This window comes from Sinohyriopsis cumingii, chromosome 19 (assembly GCF_028554795.1).
Source record: "Sinohyriopsis cumingii isolate HCF-2022 chromosome 19, ASM2855479v2, whole genome shotgun sequence".
Taxonomy (NCBI): Eukaryota; Metazoa; Mollusca; class Bivalvia; order Unionida; family Unionidae; genus Sinohyriopsis; species Sinohyriopsis cumingii.
The window spans coordinates 60,226,672-60,249,599 of NC_142979.1; the positions used below are offsets into that span (position 1 = coordinate 60,226,672).

General features: G+C 35.6%; 1 protein-coding gene across 3 annotated transcripts in view; it reads right to left on the minus strand.

Moving 5' to 3' along the window:
* Nucleotides 1–22,928, minus strand: part of LOC149775796 (uncharacterized) — a 145,282-nt gene that overhangs the window by 88,775 nt on the left and 33,579 nt on the right. For all 3 annotated transcript variants that reach the window (XM_089944046.1, XM_089944044.1, XM_089944045.1), the window contains exons 8-13: nucleotides 20,419–20,596; nucleotides 13,598–13,776; nucleotides 9,305–9,448; nucleotides 7,481–7,642; nucleotides 6,417–6,532; nucleotides 1,983–2,109 (exon numbers count right to left, since the gene is read on the minus strand). In XM_089944046.1, coding sequence (XP_089800172.1) covers nucleotides 1,983–2,109; nucleotides 6,417–6,532; nucleotides 7,481–7,642; nucleotides 9,305–9,448; nucleotides 13,598–13,776; nucleotides 20,419–20,596 — 906 coding nt within the window. The remainder of the gene's footprint in view (nucleotides 1–1,982; nucleotides 2,110–6,416; nucleotides 6,533–7,480; nucleotides 7,643–9,304; nucleotides 9,449–13,597; nucleotides 13,777–20,418; nucleotides 20,597–22,928) is intronic.

The window sequence follows — 22,928 nt, forward strand, 5'->3', positions numbered from 1 at the left end:
CTTCTCATTCTAGTACCCTGAATTCCTTCAACATTCTGGCACAAATCAATCACAAACATTAGATTTCCTCACAAATTATCTGCATCTTTCTTTTTTCTTCATGTCTGCCAAAACTTTTCACCTACTTACAGTTTAAATGACTGTTTATCTTGCTATTTACATTGTGTTTTTACACTCAGAGAAGACACAAAGAGTGTCATCAATATATAAGCAATATTCTGAATGCTGTTCTTAATAGTATCCTAAGAGTGTTATACATACAATTTGTTGTTGCTGTTGTTGTAGTGTTTAATGCCATTTTTCAGCACAAGATAGGCTATACATGGCAGCCAGTATACTGGTGGAGGAAGAACCCTGGAAAACCCCGGGAAGAACCACCGACCTACAAGAAGCTACTGGCAGGCTTTCTCACATACCCATGTTAGCCAAGTCTGAGACTCGAACCCATGCAGACAGAGGTGAGATGGCAGTGATCTGGAATGGTGAGCACTTTAGACCACTTGGCCACTCGGGGGCCCCCATACGATTTGAGATAGTAACGCATGTGTTAAACAATGAGATAAGATGAGGTGAAAGTAACAGCAAACATGAACAAAATAATGAAAAAATTAATAACGAATTATTACATTACATACTTTTATGTAATTTGACAGCATTTGTCATCATATGTTCCATTATGGCTCTATGGACATAATTTTCCAGATTTCTAATTTTGGAATTTATTAATTTAATAAATTTTGATGTATTCAATCCTTTCCAAAAATAAGAGTCTATAGACTTCTTTCTGTGGTGAATAACATTTGCATTCTAATAATAAGTGATATTCATCTTCCAGCATACTGCAAATAGTCCCTTGATCTAACAGGTAAGATGTGGTCTCTACCATCTCCCTCATACAATATGTCTTGGGACAGACACCCTTATTTTTGAATAGGATTTTCTAAATTCTACAAATGTTACTATATTAAATACTCCATAGAGCCAAAATGTAATGACATATTTCTAACCGAGTTCGTGAAGATATTCTGAATCTACTGGTCAGCTAGACATTGTTTGACCAAAAATATGTGTGAATTAGAGTGTGTGTGATTTAGATTTTTAACGTAGCTTTAACAATTTTCGAGTCATATTGCTATGATGTCTGCAGTGTGACAGTTTATAGCAATGTCTAGCACTGGGGCATCATGCCACATACATGTAACATGATGTTCCCGCCAGTCACAGTCACATTATCCTGACACCAGGTCGACCAGTCCTAACGCTAACCTCTTAATGCTGAGCATCAAGCGAGGCAGCTGTTAGTACCATTTTTCTAAGTCTTTGGTATGACTCGGGTTTGAACCCATGACCTCCCGCATCCGAGGCAGATGCTCTAACCACTAGGCCACCGGAGCGGTGTGACCAAAAAGATAACAAAACCTTTATGTTTGCAACAGTTTTATTTATCCACACTTGCCTCAGACCAAAACCTTTATGTTTGCCCAGTTTTACTTTCCAGGAGTTCTTTCTATATCAGTAAGCATTAGGTTATATATATATATATATATATATATATATATATATATATATATATATATATATATATATATATATATATATCCTATTATAGTCATAGATAAGTTTAGTCCAGTATTTCAGAATTCTTCCGACAAAGTATTATTAAATCTCACTCAACTTTGGACATTTTTATATATGAAAGCACAATATGAAATATTTTACCTCTAATCCCTAACTTATAGAATTTATATAATAAAATATCCCTTACAATAATAACAAAAAACTTGCAGATAAACCAATTAATAAAGATTATATTCATCTGCTTATGATCTCATAATGATTCATACTATTGATTTATATCAATGATCCATAGAACATTTTTGGTTACAATTATATATCTAGTCTCACTTTTGAAAGTATGCTGACAGAGACTGACAGAACAGTTGTCTAAAAGTAAGCTCAATTTTTCTTCAAAAAAACAATACCTTTTGCACTGCTTCTGAAGGTATAATTAACTTCATTTTCACATCCTTGATGCCACAGGCATTGGAAAGACCAGCCACAGGAGATGGGGAAAGGGTTTGCATGCGACTTCCCTGAGACAATGGTGATCTACAAGATGAAACACTTACTGAACTTGTTTTGCAAACCTTTGTTTAAAAAGCTTCTTTATTATATGCTCATTTTTTCCATCGTTAACTTTACATTGTCAGAATCATGCAATATTACCCAATATTGAACCCACGCGACAATACACATATAGCATTCACATAAATAAAGGAACTACTTTCTATTGTAAACAAACAATGGATGCAGATGCCAGCACTTTTGATTTGTACACAAATCATGTACACTCGTGTAAGATGCTCTTTACGTTGTGGTTGTTTAAATTTGTTTCTGAATGAACTAAAACAGATGTTTCGTGGACTGCCACATACCAGCTGCTTTGGCACATTCTGTGTTGATACAATGTTTCAGATTTAGGCTAGCTACAGTATATAAAAGACGTAAGATAAGGTCCTTACAAATAACATGCAAGTGACAAGTCATATACTCTCTTCCTTAGCTGGTGATAAGAATGGCAAAATAAAATATACTTAAAGTTTTACATCCTGAATTTCCTCAAAATGTATTTTCTTAATTCTGCAAATCCAAATTACATAAGTCATGTCATAGGTTCTCAATTTGGATTACACATTTCAAAATTGTAATGTAATTTTGATGATAAGTGCAATTACATCCTCCTTACTGCACTCAAAATGAAATAAGCATTAAATTCCATAGTGTTTTTTTTCATAATTGCAATTGAAAGACTTCATATTTTTCCCACATTATGATTTCAAACATTCAATGACAGAAACAGAAACACATCTGCAGACGTCAACATGCCTCTCCCTAGCTTCTTCAATTTGATGTATTTCATGTGGAATTGTCACATACAAATCCAGTCCATAATCATGAAATTTCCTAGAATTGAGAAAAATACCAAAATCTATTCATTTCAGTTCAAATGGAAAAGTTGTTGCAATGCACATTCATTCACAATATGACTCCAAATTTCAATTTTAACTAGACATGCCATTTTCTTTCGAAAGTTATGTCAAGCAGGCAACTAAGTTCAAATTTATCTGGGCAGAGTTATGTGCGCAGTAATAATGTTGATTTGTGTAATGATGAATATGCGCTTGTGTATTTAGTTTGGAATGCGGCATACATTCATTTACGTTGTTTCTTGTAGTGTATTTTGTTTATATAATTAAGTCTTAGGTAGAATAAAAAAATGAGCATATAACAAAAAGGTTACTCATTTGTATCGGAAAATATGAACTCGTTTTGTTGGAATGATATACTGCACTCCCAAGGTCGTGCAGTATTCCATCCAAAAACTCGTTCATATTTTCCCATACAAATGCAGTAACCTATAATTATTGTATGTGATTGCAAAAGAAATTGTAACAAAATATACAAAACACTCTTACCGTATTTACCATATATGTTGGGACACCATATTTGTTGGGACACCATAAATTAATTTTAAAAGTAATTTTTTTTGTGCACTGTATGTTCTGGGACACATCGTTTTTTTTGAGTCGTAAGTTGTGGGACACCTTTTATATCATTTGAAAATTACATGTCGGAAATTACACTCGAACTAAAATTTTATTTTAAAAAATATAAAACTGTGTACTTGAGATAAAACTCTTTAATCCACTGGAGCAGCATCTCATCAACATAACCCTTCTCCTGCACATGTACGATCTATTCTTTTGGTACATGAATATTTTTTTAGCTTCTCATACCGTGAAAAATTGTTAGAGGTAACACACCACCTGAAGCAGAAACTGCAAGGACAAAAGTCAGATTTTTTCAAATCTGCACTAGTCTTGCTAATTCTCACACTTCTGATGCCCATCTTATTGTCAGTCCATCCAGGAATGCAATCAAAATACACTAGAGTTTCATCCATGTTAATGATCATATTGTTGGCGAAATGATCTGTTTCTCTTCTGGCCTTCATGAATTCATCACGTGATTTTATTTTCTCCAAATCTTCTGGATGATGCTGGGTCATTGATGTTCGCGTACAAAGCAAACAATTGTGTAACTTTAAAAACTGTTCCATTGTTTCAAAATTTTTGTGAATACTGGTGAAAAGGAACCAAAGTTAGCTTCCATATCTCTGCCATTTTTGTATATTCAAATTGGCACACTTAAAAGAATCCAAGGTCGGTATCCGAGGTCAGCTTGCTTTGCAATAAAATAACCTTTGTATTGATATCCTTTAAAAAAAAAAAGTAACCAAAGTTGGCTTCTGTGATCGGCTTGCTTTGTAATAAAAATAACCTTTTGTTTTTGATGTCCTCTCAGTAGGTTCAAAGAAGGAGTTAACTGCTTGCTGACAATCGTGTTTATTCACCACCAGGGCTTCTACGTGCTTGGCATCTGTTACAATTAATACAAAGGAGCATTGATGTCTGCGGGTAAATAGTAAGGATAATTTTGTAACCCGAGCTGGTGAAAAGATTGTTCCTTGCACTCAAGTGAATGTGTTTTCAGATGATGATTTTTATTTGCAATATACTGTCATACAGTAGACCTGGATATAATTCAATCTTGGTTATTTTGCACCCAACACTGTGTCATGCATGAATGGTGTCTTCAAGATATCGGTCGACTATTTCCCTCTTGTTTGTGATTTTGTTGGCTCCAGTTTTCAATCGAATAACATGTTCAAACCATTGAGCACAACCACACACAATTGTTTCTCAATGTTCATGTCAATGAACAACGTGGTGTGTGGTATCGGACATAATTGATACACGCTACAGTATGGAAGCCTATGCTACTTATATGGATTTTGTGGAAACATTTTATTCTTTAATGCTCATGTTGAAAATAAATGATAACAACACAAGGCTAGTTTCTTTCTTTTTATTATCAATTAAGCATTTTATTTATCTATTTTATTGCAACGTGTAGTGGGGTGGGTGGGGGGGCAAGCACAAATGCAATACAAATTTATTTCATTTCTTAAGTCTTGGGACATATGACCAAAGTGAAAAAAATGTTTCACCATAAGTTCTGGGACAGGAATAAAAAAAAATTATTGTATCATGTCCCAACATATGTGGTAAATACGGTATGTAGTCTTTTAGTAAAACTACAATATTTATATGTGTATATGACATAGTTGAGTTTCATTGCCCCATAACATTTACAAAATTGGTAACTGAACCAGGATGAGGTCAATAATGTTGCAGAAATTGGCAAAAATTATAAATTTCCACAATTCTGCTAACGATGAAAACACATTACACAACAAAATAGTCATACTGCAACGATGTCTGCAGTGTGGCAGCTTATAGTGATGTCGAGCACTAAGGCATTATGCTTCAGACACGTAACATCATGTCCCATCCAGTCACATTATCCTGACACCAGACCAACCAAACCTAAAAGTAACCTCTTAATGCTGAATGCAAAGAGAGGCAGTGGCTAGTATGATTTTTATAAGTTTTTGGTATGACTCAGTCAGGGTTTGAACCTGTGACCTCCTGTATCATGGGTGGATGCTCTAATCACTTAGGCCACAGCAGTGGTGGTAGTGACTGCACACCTAACATCATGATTAGGTAATGTTCCTGATGGAAGGACTTGATCTGTGAGGTAGCGAATGCATTCCTAACATATGACTGGGTAATATGTCTGAAGAAGAAATCTGTATGAAGTCTACACAGTGACACATGGAGGTGAAGTACCTTTCATGCACAGTAGCAACTATTCAGTCTTAGCATGACTCCATTAATCCCAGAATTATATATTTAAAAAAGACCTTTGTAAACAGGATAAATGATGTCACAAAACTAGCATTTCTGTTGCCAAAATCAGAAACAAGTGACCCCCTTTTTGTTAGACCGATTGCTGATTTTAGCTTGAAAAACAACAACAAAAAACACCCACTGACAGTGAGGTTAATCTATGGTGTATATTGAAAAATGTACAGATTGAAAGACATGTACACAGATGCCAAAGTGATAGTTATATCAAGCTATGGTTGGTTTGACAACAAAATTACCACTGGCATTAATGATGAATGGACACGTGTCTTTTTTATCAAACTTGAGAATCTATGTATGTCCAAAGAATGTCATAATTTGCTGTGATGATAGGTCAAGACATGAAAATAATAAGCTCCTGACTTTTTTTTAAAAAAAATTAAAGTAAAAGACAATGACTTTCACCTGAAACTCAGTTATTAAAAATCAAAGTTCCTCTCAGATCTTTCAAAATTTGCAGAAGTGTTTTCCAAAAGTCAGAAGTGAAATTGTGATGACTTGCTTTTAGAGAAATTTAATCTCAAAGTTTTTTGTAAATGTTCAGTCTCAGTTTTTAATGAATTATGGGCTCTGTATGCTTACACCGGCCTCTGTCTGTTGAGGTAGGGAATGTCTGCCAGATCCTTTCCTGTCTCCAGGTGAATCCATGCTGTCTGGATGTCAATTGTATACAACTTGCAGGGCTCATTAAAAAACACCTGAAACAAAAATACAAGGGTTCTGTGATATGTGCCTAACCCATGTGATGGAGGTATCCTGCAGATTTCTCACCCTTAGTTATTTTGTCTTCATTTCAGTTATCTCAGTGTCGTTATATCAGTGTCATTATCACATTCTCATATGATGATTTGATGACATAATATTTAACAAGGCTTCTATGCTTGCAATTACAACCTATCAATGGACATACACAGAATAAATGTCAATTTCAAGTACAAGTACACTGTTGTAAAGACATTTATGTTTTTCTGCCTCATGCATGAATATTTGTCAAATACATCAGCAGAATCAACTAATATTTGAAAGCGGTATGTGTTATCACACTAACACATTAACATAAATTAGCATATTTAGTATAACACAGTGTGTTATCACATGTACAGGAATTGGTATATTTGTCACAGCACAGGTTGTATTAACATACAGGAATTTGTATGTTTATTATATATAGCACAGGTCAGTATCACATGTACAGAAATCTGTATATTTATTATAACACATGTTGTTATGACGTCTACAGGAATTGGTATATTTATTATAACACAGGTTGTTATCACATGTACACTAACACCACATTAAATCACAGATGATCTACTATGATTTGATGCAATACATCTTGTCTTCCTGTCCTGTGCTAAGGAACCATTGCTACATCAGACTGAACAACCTCTTGACAGTTTGATTATTGCTAAAGTTGACTTTAGTCTTGTTGGCCTTGTTTTAATTCCCCTATTTTTAAATTCCCTGAAGAAAAACTCTGCAATAAAAAAACTACATGTCCTATACCATAAAAAATTCTAAATCAGAAACTTACAACAGGAAACAATTTTACATCTGATCAACAATGGAATATGCTATGTGTGATGTAAGGACTTGTGCTGTGAGAAGCTCTCTCTATTAAAAACATAGGGTACTCATGTTCTCACCTCCTTCATTCCCAAGTAGTCTGTGGCCTGCATGAATTTGTGCTTCAGCAACATAAGAAGGACCAAGCAGAAGTGGATCAGAACACTGTCTTTCCAACACTGCAGGAAACACTGATCCCATACATACATCACTCCTGGCATGTCCAGTACACTAACAAAACACTGCAAAACATTGATCTCTAATTATTTTGCTATATCAGCTATATTCCATTCTGTGTACAGGTACAACTTTGCAAAAATACACCCTCCTTTTCATTTTACCTTGGTGATTAAACACCAATATACATACATACATACATACATACATACATACATACATACATACATACATACATACATACATACATATATGTTTCAAATTGGTTATGCAGCTGTGGAATTGCCATTATAATTGTCATTTTGTTTTCTTAAGAAGAGAACTTAGCTTTGTTAACTTAGATGTACATGTACCATTCAACATTGTACTTCCAAAATAGCAAATCATAACATGCTGTGTAAACTAGATCATAATGTCATGTAAGTTACATCATAACATGTCATGTAGGCTACATCATAACATGCTGTGTAGACAACATCATAATGTCATGTAAGTTACATCATAACATGCTGTGTAGACAACATCATAATGTCATGTAAGTTACATCATAACATGCTGTGTAAACTAGATCATAATGTCATGTAAGTTACATCATAACATGTCATGTAGGCTACATCATAACATGCTGTGTAGACAACATCATAATGTCATGTAAGTTACATCATAACATGCTGTGTAGACAACATCATAATGTCATGTAAGTTACATCATAACATGCTGTGTAAACTAGATCATAATGTCATGTAAGTTACATCATAACATGTCATGTAGGCTACATCATAACATGCTGTGTAGACAACATCATAATGTCATGTAAGTTACATCATAACATGCTGTGTAGACAACATCATAATGTCATGTAAGTTACATCATAACATGCTGTGTAAACTAGATCATAATGTCATGTAAGTTACATCCTAACATATCATGTAGGTTACATCATAACATGTTGTGTAGCTAACTAGTCACTAACTTTGGAACATAACCAGTCAAGTAGTAGGAGTGGATGGGTTGTATTTACAAGCAAAGTTTATATTATCTCTTACAAGTACTTACAGAAGCTTGGACAGAACCAAAATTAAATCTAGTCAAAGGGTTGGGTTGGTTGAGTTGTGTTACATTCTATTTTGATTCAAATCTTTATTCTATATTAGTAGATGCCAAATACAACTATTTATTTTGTGTTCCTAAAATTATGACCAAAGAAAATAAATCCCAACAAAATAATGTGCAAACAGAAGTTTGGGATGGGTGTGGGAAAAGATCAATTTTCATTTCTGGAGTATGGCAAGTAATGGTTGCGTTTGTAATGTAGATATGACAAAATGGAAATCTTTTGAATGTAGTATGTATATCAACTACTTTTGTGATTTTTTTCTATGTAAATAAAACCGTTTCCCAATGAGAAAACACCTACATTAAAACAGCAGTTTGTTGATGTCAGTGCTTTGTGAGCTGTCACAACTACCAAGCATTGTCAGACTGAGACTACTCATGCCTTCATGCAAAATATGAAATAAATATTACTTCTTCTATTAAAATTTCCTCCAATACTTGCAGGATCCATACTTACCCAGGCCAGTGTGGGACAGCTGCCTTGGTGTGTCCTTGGGAACTGTACTTAGCTGCCATTTTCTTGGGATGATGCAGCAAATAATGAGTTAAAAGTACCATTAAAACCTACAAAAATGAAACAAAAGAAACATATATGAATAAATGATACTCACTTCTCCAATCCATCTACGTATGAAAACAAGAGGATCTGCAAGCAGCTCTGCTGACATTTCTTTTTCCCTTACACCCCCAGGCGTGGCTTTCAGAAGTTCCTCAGCTTTAGCCTTTTCTTGGTGAATAAGATGTACCAAAAATTCCTGTAAATTCATAAACATGCATGTAGTATATGCACCGTTGGTATTAGGAGTTAACAACAATTAAATACATAGGTGTCAACCCCTTGAGATGAAAACCTGTATGCCAGACCAATAAAAACCAAAACAAAAACAATAAAAACTTGCACAAAAAAATGTATTCATATGTTATATGAGATCAACAATATTAAAACAGCAAATGCTATACACAAAGTATTTTTACACATATTTGCATAATTATTTACAATTCTGAAACTATTTCATTCTTTTTACTTATAACACTATTATCTTTCTGCTTTGGCTAAGCAAAGAAGCTTTTTATGGATGCTCCCTTCTTCATTTCAAAATTTCTTTCATGCAGTTTTGTCCTGAAGTGTTCCTCCAGATCATATATGCTCGACATCACCACTTTAATGTCTTTACTGCATATTTTACAAAAATCATGTGAAGATCCTAACTTGGATACATCTACAATGCCAGGGAAGACTTTAATCCAATCAGCCTGAAACTTGCCACGACCTCGGTCAGTGTCTTCAAGCTTGCTTTTTTTAGTTAGGCTCAGACATTTGATGGATGGAATATTTCAACTAGATGAGAGAATGAAAAAAAAAATTTAAAACTTTAGATTTGACATTTATATTTTCCACCATAAACACCAAGATATTACACCAGAAACTGTCCAAAATTTGAAAAAAAAATTGACACAGTCGCAGTCCAGAATTAATAGTAGTCTCATCTTGAGTGTAATCAATGTAGAGGTGCTGGTGTCCTTCCTTTACAAAAGTGAATGCGGTGGTAATTGTGTATCCTCAAGAATTACTTGTAATTGTTCGCGTACAAATCCATGTTGAGGAGCAGTTGAATCTAGTCTGTAGATTGCAGTCTACCCGTGGATCTTACCACGCGAGAAATTTTATGTGTGGTCACACTCCAAATAGGATCAGTTGTTCTTTTTTACGTCAGTGTTGTTTCTACACTGACGTTACTGTACCAAGAAATTCCTTGCCATTGTGGACCACCACGTTGATAAATTCATTCAAACGCAGATGCATCTTCATCTATGTGTTTTAATAGTATCATGTGGTAAAAACAAAATATCTGCTGGATGAACCTCATTGGGAGTGCTGACATCAAAATGTGCTTACTGAATGTTTTTAGGTTGTGGTAGATAAATTTCCCATATTACCTGTCATGCTAACCAATTTGCAGCAACACAATATGCGACACCTTCTGCATCAGCAAATTTACTAATTGCTGCTTTACCCCTCCAATATCCTCTTGGGTTATAATAAATAAAAATAGATTATTTTCATAACAATCAGCCGACTAACTACCAGCCCCTAGCACTAGTTTACCTTTCATCGCAGATCTTACCCAAATATTAGCAAGTGATTCTCTGACAGATTTATTCTTTATGGAATTTAACGACAGAATCAATATGGAATTTAACGACAGAATCAACTTCACATCTGCAATATGTCGCTGTTGCAAATCTGGATTTTTATACATGACATCATGAACATGTCATGCTTAATCAATTGCATTCATTGGGTACTCTCCAGGTCTTGGTTGATTTCGCTCATTGAGTCAGATATCAAGTCAACTTCCATGACCACAATAATTATATCCAGGAAGATGTTTTTCTCCTTGATATTCAGCCCATGGGGCCCCTGGTCATTTTTCCAGTGAGGCAGCAATATCTCCACCTGTTTTATTATGAATAAATTTGTATTTGCTTGTACCACATTTTACACACTTACCTGTAAGCACACACTTTTTATTTTTTGCTATTATTGTTGTTAATCCACTTGTGGGGGTGGATGCTCTGCACTGAACGCAATATAAATCCATATAATTATTATATTTGTACAACATGGATGTCATTGATTTCTATGCGACACAAAAACAAGAGTCAGTCAAGCATCATCCAGCACTACCAAATTCTATAACAGCAATTATACTTGGTCCATCTGGGTCTGTTAAGACGCAATTGTTACTTAACCTGATAATGATATGGCTAAAGTGGGATAAGTTATATTTAGTGGCACCATCGAATAAAGATGGTAATGATATTATTGATTTTATCACCGATATTGATGAAGCCCTATCTGTAGATGACCTCGATGGATTTATTAAAAATCTTGTCGTATACAATGATGTGATGCTAGATAAACAATCAAATCTAGCTCAGATATTTTCTTGCGGCAGACAAACAAACAGAGATGTGACTTATATTACTCAGCGATATACACAAATACCTAAAGTGATCAGAGATAACTGCAATATTTTAGTTGTGTTTAATGGAGTTGATACACATTCTTTGCAAAACATTCATCAGACTTGGTGTTCAGGGGACATGGATATAATTAAAATTAGAAACTTCTTTTCAAAAGTGCAAGCGATTCCTCATGGATTTATCAAGATAAATTTACATGATCCTCGGTCACAATATCGCATAGGTCTTGATAAAATGTTTGGTTAGCAGCAGAGAGGGCAATGACAGAAAGTGAGTGTCCGGGTAAGTAAACATACATGCATAAGAAATGAAAGCACAAAAGTCAAAAGATAAAAATAACAAAATGAGCAAACCCAATTAAAAAAGTCTCGGTCAGTTAGAATGTTTGGTTTGACATTACTGACCTTGCATTTTAATTTTTCATAGGAAGCTTTATTTTCGCAAATAGACCCTTCTAACAAGTTGTAGGGTTCGCCCTCTCTGCTGCTATAAGTTATACATGATTGTGTAATACTTAAAAGAGACATTGCACAGAGATGATCTGTATACATTTCACATTTCTAATAAGCAATTTAGACTTATGTCTCACAATCACAAAAATGTGCATATGAATTTCTCCCTCACAAATCCATTTCTGGGACAGAAATAGGGATTATCTCCACTTAATGTCTGTCAAATTCATAGTATATCTTCAAGCAACAATTACATATGATAAGTTTGGTCAGAAAATACTTGAAAATGTAATTATTATTATTATTATAATTGAAATTTGTGTACATCTGACTCCCTCCAAAAGGCCTTTGAGACTTGAGCCAAGAATGGCATGTCATTTACAGATCTTGCTACAAAGACAATGTAAAAACAAAGCCATGTGAATGAGATGTTGTGATAGACAGATGGAAGGCAACCCATATGTAAAAACAAAGCCATGTGAATGAAATGTTGTGATAGACAGATGGAAGGCAACCCATATGTAAAAACAATGCCGTGTGAATGAAATGTTGTGATAGACAGATGGAAGGCAACCCATATGTAAAAACAAAGCCATGTGAATGAGATGTTGTGATAGACAGATGGAAGGCAACCCATACTTGCTTATGAACATAATAGAATTTATGTTGGGGTTTGCACCAAGACATGGACATCCCAGTCACGGGGTTGCATTATTTGTCTCCCATGAGGAGTGGGGAGACAAATAATGTAACTGGGATTTCCTTACCTTGGTAGAGACAACAACTTAGATTATTTTTCAAATCCTACATTTTTTATTCAATTAAAATAACCCTGCATTTTTGCAATATAGTTAGCAGATTCACTACATAGTGTTAGTTTCTATAGTTCGTTCCACATAGCATCACAAATTTTTCCTATCTCTAACAAAGTAAATTTTCTGGACAGTGTCATTAATTGTAGCTAAAAGTACCTAATTCGTTTTAAATACTTCATGTAAAACGAATCAGGTATGTTTAACTACATTCAATGATACTGACTTGAAAATATACTGAGTTACAGATAGGAAAAATTTTGCAATGTTGTCTAGAATGAACTACAGCATAATGCCAAATAGCTTGACTTCATGTGTGTGTGTGTGTCTTAAAATGTTATGTGTGAAGTGTTATTAAAGTTGGAGAGAACTTGAGTTGCTTTATGAGGGTAATTTCTTGTTATATATCTCTTGTTGTTTGATTTTATAACATCACTGTCAGACACAGAAGACATGGGTTTTTCTTTTTAAAAGTAGTTCCTATCACACTGACACCATGACTGAGACAACCAGACTGAGACAACCTGACTGAGAAAAGAAAAGTAAGGTTCGCAAACGAGCTAGTTTTCTGTTGCATGGGTAAGAAAATGTTACCTGTAAAATAGTGAAATATATGTCACCACCTGCTAATACTGACAAGTCTAAAGCTTACCTTAGGGTTAACTTTAACATTTTTCTTGGAAATGTTCTTCAGATGTGAGTGGAAGTCTGGATCAGCCTGGTTCAATATGCTGAGTACTTGCTCAGCGATGGCAAACACTTGGGGCCATTTGGGGAAACAGGTTGAGTTCAGTAAGTCTAGGTACATGGCCAGTTCGATCACCTGCTCACCTGGAATGGGTGATACATTGTGATAGCTAATAGAAAGCTAAATATCCCTATGCCTTGCAATACAGTCCAAACATATATGTACAATGTCACCAAACTCCACCTACACTGCTTAAGCTAGTTTTGTGAAATTTGGGTCAATGATAATCATATGAGTGCCAACATTTTTGAAATTTTGACTAAGGAGGTCAGGCTAGGAGTGAATTCAGATCAATTTCAAATAAAACCAATGTCGTCTATCTCACGTGTCAGATGTGTGATCAATAACCCAATAAATGTTCAATTGGGTTCCCTGATTGATGCCCTGGAGTCTTTCTCAATCCCTATGGACTATGGACTATGGACTAAGCCTCAGGATCTTAAATTCAACCTTATATCCATATATGCATACTGGGCATGAAAAGACAAATTTATACAAGTGAAATTTGCTGTTGGGTCCATCCTTATTTTATTGGACCTACCAAGGAGGCTAAAACCTCATGGTGGTGGTCAAAATGACAAGGACAGGGCTATGTTTTACAAATACATAATTCTAGTTTATAAAATGTGTGAATTATTAAACCATATTAGATAACACAATCTGCTTGTATTTAAGCTTCATTAAAATTTGATATAAACTGCCTCTGTTAGAACAAAGAAGTGTATATTTTCCTTTGTTATACATTGTTATTGACTTTTGATATGCTACCATAAAATGAATAGTAATTTCAAGTCCTTAAAGCAATGGAGTTGGTGGGTGAGGAAAGTGCTTTATTGGCACTTTTAACACGTTACTGGCTATATCATGCCAATGAAATGGCATCCATTCACTTAGGCAGCCAACCTGGGTAAAATCTCTGTTTGTTGATAACTGTGTTGATAACTCTCTTCTTTCATTATCTGTATGAATAAATAAACTCAAACTGTCCATTATCAAACATTTCATTTGCATATATAGTCACATATAATTTAACACAAGTATGATCAAAAGATGTTTGCACAAACTGGTGCCAGTAAAATAGGGTCCATTTTGGGCTTCCAGCACTATCCTACAAAAATTTCCCAGTGTTTATCACTGTTTGTCACATACTTAGTACACTTTACATGCAGCTTAATATTAATTATATGTCAACATGTACATCTGATTGGTCCAACATATCCCCTTCTGTACATCTGATTGGTCCAAATAAGCCCATTAAATTCCTGCGCAGTTTTCTCATTACAGACTGGCTGCAATAAAGGTAATTTTCCTTACCCTATCTTTCCAGAACCCTTTTCTTGTTAATACTATCAGCAATAATGTGGCTGTCTTTCCAACTGAATGCCAAATAGACACTGGGAGAAAATGGTTGGCTGCCACAAAATATACAGTAGTGGTTATGTATGCCTGAATATGGCCAATTTACCCTTTGTAGAATTCTCTAAATGTTAAACTAGAACATGAATACATCGCACCCAACCCCCAGGACAAGAAATATTTAAATGTCAACCTAAACAGCAGTAAATAAGCTCACCTCTCTTTTATGAAAATAATGTCAACAAATGTTGCTTTCCCACTGACAGAAAGTTATCCAACCAAACCATTATTCCAGATCAAATAATACAAATACACAGTCACACAACATTAAATCTTGAATCACTATTATATAAAGCAACACATTTTACAGTCTAAATTTAGTAAAATTTCTGCATTAATCATCCCTTCATATAGATACGGAACAACAGGAATGCTACTTTTTTCTGCCAGATCCAATAATGTATCTCTGGTGAATGTCCATAGTGGAATTTAATCAATTTTTGGTGGAAACATTGTAAATAGTCTCATCAAAATGTCTCCTCTATATGGTGTGTCAATTACTCTGGCTAGTGACCTGAGTGAGTTATGTGACATCATACAGGAGCTTCCACTGGAAATCCAGTGTTGAAAAATGATGTTGTGAAAGTCAAATAATTTGGAAGGACAGTTGCTCTTTGAATTACAATTTGTAAAAATCATCTACTTGTAAATATTACTGGCTATCAAAATGTGCATTACTGATGCAACTCATGTCTGAGACTATTTTTTCACATGCAAGAATTGAAAAGTGCAGTGTCTGAGCCAAAACCTTTTCACCAAAATAAAAACTATGTGATCAACAGAATCTCAAACAGGTATTAAATATATGAAACTCAATGAATAATTTCAATAACATTATTTCATAAATATAATATTAAATCATTATCCATTAAGATCCTCTATTTATGCTTAAGTACCACTGAGGCAAATTAGACTGAGAGAGCAAATTTGTAAGAATCTTTACCCAGTCAGATTACACTAGAATATTAGGCTGCTACTTTGCGAATCCAGCCCTACTAAAAGACGAAAATAGTCTTTCTCCGTCTATATCAATATACAAAGGGCAATAGCTCTTGTCTATTACATCCCTTTGGCACTGCCAGGTGTTGCTAGTATTTAGCTAAGTGAGATAATAACAAGGATGCTTGCATGGCGGAATGGTTGGGAGACTTTTTAAGTAATGTGATTGGGTAAGTATTCTCAGAGAAACATAATTTGTTTTAGAATTTGCTTTCTCTTTTAAATACATTCCCACTCACATTATGTTAGGAGAATAAGTAATTGGAGCAAGGCATGCTGAGCATCTGACCTCTACCTCGGGTATCCTTCTAGGGAAGAATAGCTGAATTCCCCCATGTGAAAAATAACCCATTCTCCTAATCATATAAGCAACACAGCCTGGGGTCACTTGACCTGTGACCCTAACATATGGTTAAGATAATGATTGCTGAAATCTTCTTACCTACAAAATTTCACTGGCAAATCCAGTAAAATTGTGTTGAATTGATCTAGTTGGGTCTGGTGGCCATCTGTGCTGCCACCACTTGGACCTACCTGATCTCTGAGATGGAGATGGAGACTTGAGAAGGTTGACTCTGTGGCCCAACTGTTTCTCCTCAAAAGCCAGAGAAAAAAGTCAGCCTGTTGAGGGATTGAGGCACAAAGAGGAATGATCTTGGTGGTATGGTGCCAGTCCCTGAACACATGTCACGTAATTTCAGAGTGGAGGGCCTTCTTGCTCTCGAGCTTCTCTCCACAATCGAAGGTTTGAATTGTTTGTCTTGCAAGGATGTCCTGATAAGGCCAAGTGTAGAAGAAGAGGATGGTTTGGGCAGGGAAGGACCACTCGTGACTGTGCTTGCTGGAGAAGATTCAGGTTGGCTGGAATCATCCTGGGCATATCCATCACTAGAACAGGTAGATCAGTGATCCAGGACTTGTCCAATCTGAGAGGGGCTATCAGAATCATCTTGCCATTCTGACCCCATAATGTCTGGATTATTTCAGCCTCAGCACTGTGAGAGGGGAGGCAAATGTCCACAACTCCTCCCAAATGATCAACAGTACATCCATGTCCCAAACTTCTGGGACTGGAGCTATAGAGAAAGCTGGGTAGCTTGTGATTCCACCTCAACGCAAAAAGGTTGATCATTGGACAACCCCAAAGTGCAAAAATCCTTGTGAAGACTGAGTGATGGACAGACCATTCCATGTTAAAGACTTGACCTCTTCTGGATAGAGTCTTGGCCAAGAAATCAAGTCTGCTGGGAATGTGTCTGATTTGAATGTTGATATGGAGACTGTTGCATCAACATAGAAACTACCAAATCAGAACACACCTATTTGAGGAGATAGATCACCACCACAGAGTTTTCAGACGTAATGAAGACCATTTTTGCCTCAGAGTAGATCTTTTCAGAAGTGAAAGGCATTGATGACAGCCTTCATTTCTAGGATGTTGATGTGTAGAGACCATTCCCTGACACCCATATATTGCTGACAGTAGTGAAGGTCGGCAGCAGGCGGGCACCCCAACCACGAGCACTGGTGTTGGTACCTACCGTTATTTCTGCTTGGGGCTTCTCTGGAGGAATTCCCATGGTCAGCCAACCTGGGCTGCCCCACTGATGCAGGAATGATCGAATCTCTGGCATGATCATGACTATTTGATCAAGGGGACTTGAAATGGAGTACCATTGTACTGGCAATGTCCACATAAAAAGGATGGCTGAGCAGGATCAAGTCTACTGCATAAACTGAGGAATTGCAAGAACTCTTGCTGAAATCCAAGTCTTGTTGGAGACGGACCAGACAAGTTTGAATATTCTGGTAAAGTGAACATGAGGAAGATACACCAGATTCCGGTTGGTTAAGAACTTCATACCCAGAAGGACAAAGTTCTGGGATGGATCAAGGTCTGACTTGCCCACTTCACTAAAAACTACAAACCCTAGATGATCCAGAAGAGGATGATCATTCTGCTTTGGAGTAGGATAGAACTTACCATGTGTTTCTCGAGGATGTCTTCCAGGTATGCTGCCGTCACTGTAGATGATGCTGACTGGAACAGGGAGCCGATGCAATCCATAATCTGAGTAAAAGCCCAGGGACTAATGTTGAGGCCAAAGGGAAGAATGGTGAACTGATAAAGTGTGTCACGGTAAGAAAACAAAAACAACAGAAAATGCTTGTGACAAGGGGTGGATAGGGCTGTGAAAATATGCGTCAGTCAGATCCAGACCGTCGAATGGAGAGGTGGATTGAACTTGCTGTCTCCATCTTGAATTACTTGAGGGGACTCAAGTTAATGATGGGTCTCAACTTGCTGTTTGCTTTCAAACAAAAAACCAAATCTTGAGTAAAACCCCAGGGTCTGTGGTCTTTGATCAAGTTCCACAGCCATTTTATGTTTGATGAGTCACCATTCCTGTTGTAGAAAGGCATCCTTTTGTTGATCTGATGGTGTATTTGTGAAAGGGGTAAGGAGGAGGGGAGGGGATTATTGATGAACTAAACCTGAAGACACTCTGTTATGTATATTTTATTTATTTGTTTGTTTGATATTTTCTTTTAAACAAATTTATTTCAATACATGCCATTGTAATGTAACACTGTATGCTGGACTTGACCTTATCCAAAACTGAGTTCATTTCTGCTTAACCTGATTGGCTTTTTTATTTAAAATTTTTTATTTCAATTTCTTTAAACAACTAATAATAGCTTCATTGTTCTCTATGTATATGAACTTAATATCAGGACTTTTATTCAAGTAATCAAGAAGGAATAAATATGTTGATTTGGGTCAGGGTTTTGGAGTTTCCTAAGTGAATTTTTCAGGTTATTGTGTTGTAAATAAACAAGTCTCATTAGACCATTCTAGAAGGTTATTTTCCATTAGGTAATGTTTCTGTGAGAAAATGCTAATTGTGACCTGAGGTCAAGTAGAGAACTATAAAATCTGGATATTGTGGTTACTTGATCATTCATGCTTTAACATTTGGCACCTTCAAGTTTTATCATGTTGTGACCAATTTGGGCTGAATATTATTTTCTCTCGAAATACAAAAGCGTTCTGATAAAATTCTTGGATAACGACATTCACTGGAATTTATACTGAATTCATACCTGTATTTATATTACTGTGATTCAACAAAAGACTCTTGACACATCAGCACTTCTTAAGCTATAACAGACATGTCATAGCCTTCAGTTCTGGATTTCTTTGGGACTTATACTGAGTTTTAATCAGGACTTTAAATTACTAGGACTTGTGTTTGATCTAATTCTTGGATTATTTTGGGATTTAATTTGCAATACTATAAGTTCTTTTTTTCTTTTTTCACTCTGTATTCTAGGAAAATAAATTATTAAAATTATTTGTTAAATTTTACAAATCTTGTTGTCTTTCACTCTTTTCTGTTATGTATTTTAAGAGCACAGACTCGTAAGACCTCCAAATGACCTGGATAACCCCAGTCCCCTGTTCCAAGGGAATAGGGAGATCTGGTGAGCTCAAAATTAGCTTTCTTACTTTCTGTATCACTGCTTCCTAAGGATCGAAGCTGGTGCACCTGTGACTGAGAAGATCTCCTGTCCTGAGGTCACTTAACACTGGCAATGCCTGAGTGGTTCTAAACGCCAGTGTGAATTAAGTTGCAAGGTGGAGGGGCAGTTCCTGAGCTGCTTGCCACCGAACTTCCTCTATTCTTACACCAAAGAATAATAATTCAACCATAATTGTATCAAAACATCATGAAATATGAACAAACTAAGCAAAAATATAAAGCAACACTTCAGAATTTCGCTAATAAGAACTCTGTAATGGACAGAGTAAGTGAACAAAATCATAGGTATGCTAACTCATAATGACCTTGTATAAGTTCAAGAATAGTGTGGTGGGATGGTAGTCTTAAAAGATTAAGTCCCAAAAGGTGACAAAATCACATACAAATTGGCAGAAATTTAAAATAACACATACAACTTACAGTAGATCAATAAATCAGCAAAATAAATTCAAAAGAAATGTTGGATGGGCCCATAGGAACACAAAAATATATAGATTGTCAGAGGATGAATTCTATGACCTGCTGTCTGTACAACAGCTAAGCTAAAAACTGGCGACACCTGGTGGTGCCAAAGGGGGGTAATGGGCAATAGTTACTGACCTTTGAATTTGCGAAGCATCAGGCTAATATTCCTAATGTAATGTGATTGGGAAACATATCTGAATGATAAATGTAAATATAATTCATACCTGGCAACTCTAAAACACAAACTGGACCAGCAAATTCAACATTCCAAACTAACCTGAAGATTCTCCTATTACTTACCTCTTTCACTTGATTTCTGTGATGGATTCTGGAAAGTGATCTGCAGTGGAAATAGCCAATGAATCAAGTACGGCTCGTAACTACGATCATACACATACAGCACATTCAATGTCCTGCATGCTTCCCGTCTGTGTTCATCTGTTTGGTAGTCAACCATACAGGTTGTCTTATTATATGTCTGCAAAATTTAAGAATGAGATCAATCAAACTATTATTGTAAAAGTTTAAGGAACAAAAAGCCATTTAAAAAAAATTATAGAATGGATATTGTTACCTGCTACAGCCATTTGCAGTTTACAAAGCTAAATAATAGATACCTTTCTGTAGCAAAATAAGTTTTTAGACTGCAAAGCTTTTGACCTTTTCACAAGGCCTTCATGAGAGGCATGACATCTGGATTGGAGTGTGATAACTGTGGAAAAGACTACACTGGGGAGACCTCTAAAAGCCTTGAAGCAAGAGTTAAAGAACACTTATACACCAACAGAGAATCCCTGACAGCAGTTGGTGAACACTGCAAAGAATCAGGGCATACTTTCTCTTGGGATAACATCAGAGTACTTGGAAGAGAGAATAATACCCTAAGGAGAAAAATAAGGGAAGCTACTGAAATCATGGAGGAGGAGCCAATGTTGAACCGTTATTACAGATTGGAACTCCTGATGTTGTACAGAAGGATTTTGTCACGTGATCAACCTTTAGCTAATCATGTGACTCAAGTCCAGAAGTCATGCCTCTTTATGAAGGCTTTGTGAAGGGGTCAAAAGCTTCAGAGTCAAAAAACATATTTTGCTACAGAAAGGTATCTATTTTTAGTTTCATCAAACAAAAATCTTCTCTTAAATATAAATTACAGTGAAATCACAATAGCTAAAGCTCAAAGGCATTAATAAAATCAATTTCAATTTGTGACATTTGAGTGAATGCGGTTAGCTTTTCAATGTAACTATTATCAATATTTGATACAAAAGACACAAGAAAATGGTAAATATATATGTATTATTCATCACAGACATGATTTTGGTCTTCCATAAAAAAAACCTGAAACAATTTTAAGGGGGTTTTGGGGGTCCTCCCCCAACAGAGTTTGGAGGGGCAGCACCCCATGATCCCGGGTCCAAAAATGCATTTACACTCATAAAAAACTGCTCCTGATGCAACTTATGATGAGAAAATAAACCAAAATAATCATTTCAAACAACTAATTAACTTACCAAAAATGTTCAACTTGAGTTCAATAATTTCACAATATTTATAGTCACATGAATTTGTTCTCCCATACTATTGATGCCAAAGTTATTTCATGTGCATGACAGTGTTCACATAGTAATTAAGTCACAATAATTTGTCAATTTTTGCAGCAAATATGTTATAATCCTCTTTTTTCATAACAAATCTGTAAAATAAACACCCAAGTACATCAATTATATATAAATAATCCCATTCATTCACTTGTCTTTTTCTCCAATGGACACAACACAACCTGTTGACATGCCAGTCGATACCTTTTTGAGGCTTTGGCAAAGATTTCTTATGCCTTCTTTTTTGTCACCACTGACTTATTGCTCACTGTGCAATCATTTCTTTTCCTTCTCAATGAGAGCCTTTTTCCTTTCAAATTTCTACTTGTATTGGCGACATGCAGTGCACATATTCTGACAGAGGGCAATATCTGTTATCTCATGCAAATCTTTCTTCTTATAGTAATTAAATGCACTTTTTCCAGATGCCTTCTGAGCTTCAATTTTTCCGTATGCAGCTTCTTTTGTAGGTGCTGTTCCAAACTCTTCCAACCAAGATTACCATAATTCAAATCTTTCTTGCAGAGGTCACAAAATGCCAATCCTCTACTGTTCAGTTTTCTTATAAACTGACCAACTAAATTTCTGTCAATTTTTTGCTCCAGACATTCCCATTTCCATACGTTTTTTGAACCTTTATCTAAACATTTCATGTCATGGTCTCTCTCAACAACTCGGGATGCCATGTTTTGCAGGCATGCTTGTTTCCATTGCCATCTGTTTCCATTATACGAAGATTCACTGGATGAAATTAAATCTTTGACCAATCAGAATATTCTTTACGAGAGTCGGGTGCTAACTAATATATGGAATGAATAATTTACAAGGGTCATTGTGGAATGGGACCGGAAAGACTGCTTTTAAAAAACTGGATCAGAGATGATATAAAAAGACAGACTATATCAAGAAAAATCTGATTCAAGCCAGGAGAAAAGCGGAATTCCGCTTTAAAACGGAGAAAAGTCATGTCTGTCATTACAAATTTATAGGAATTAAACAGTTGTACTGTCAGACAGACAGTAAGATATATACCAACCATTTCATTTTGCTTGTAAATAGAATGAAAACTTTATAGTAATCTTACAATAAACTGATAACTTTAGTCTAACCTTGAAAGCTACCTTCAATACAAAAAAATCTCACTATTCTTTCTCATTTGTTCCAATAAAATAGCTTATTTTATTGACAATGCTACAAAGATGAGTGACT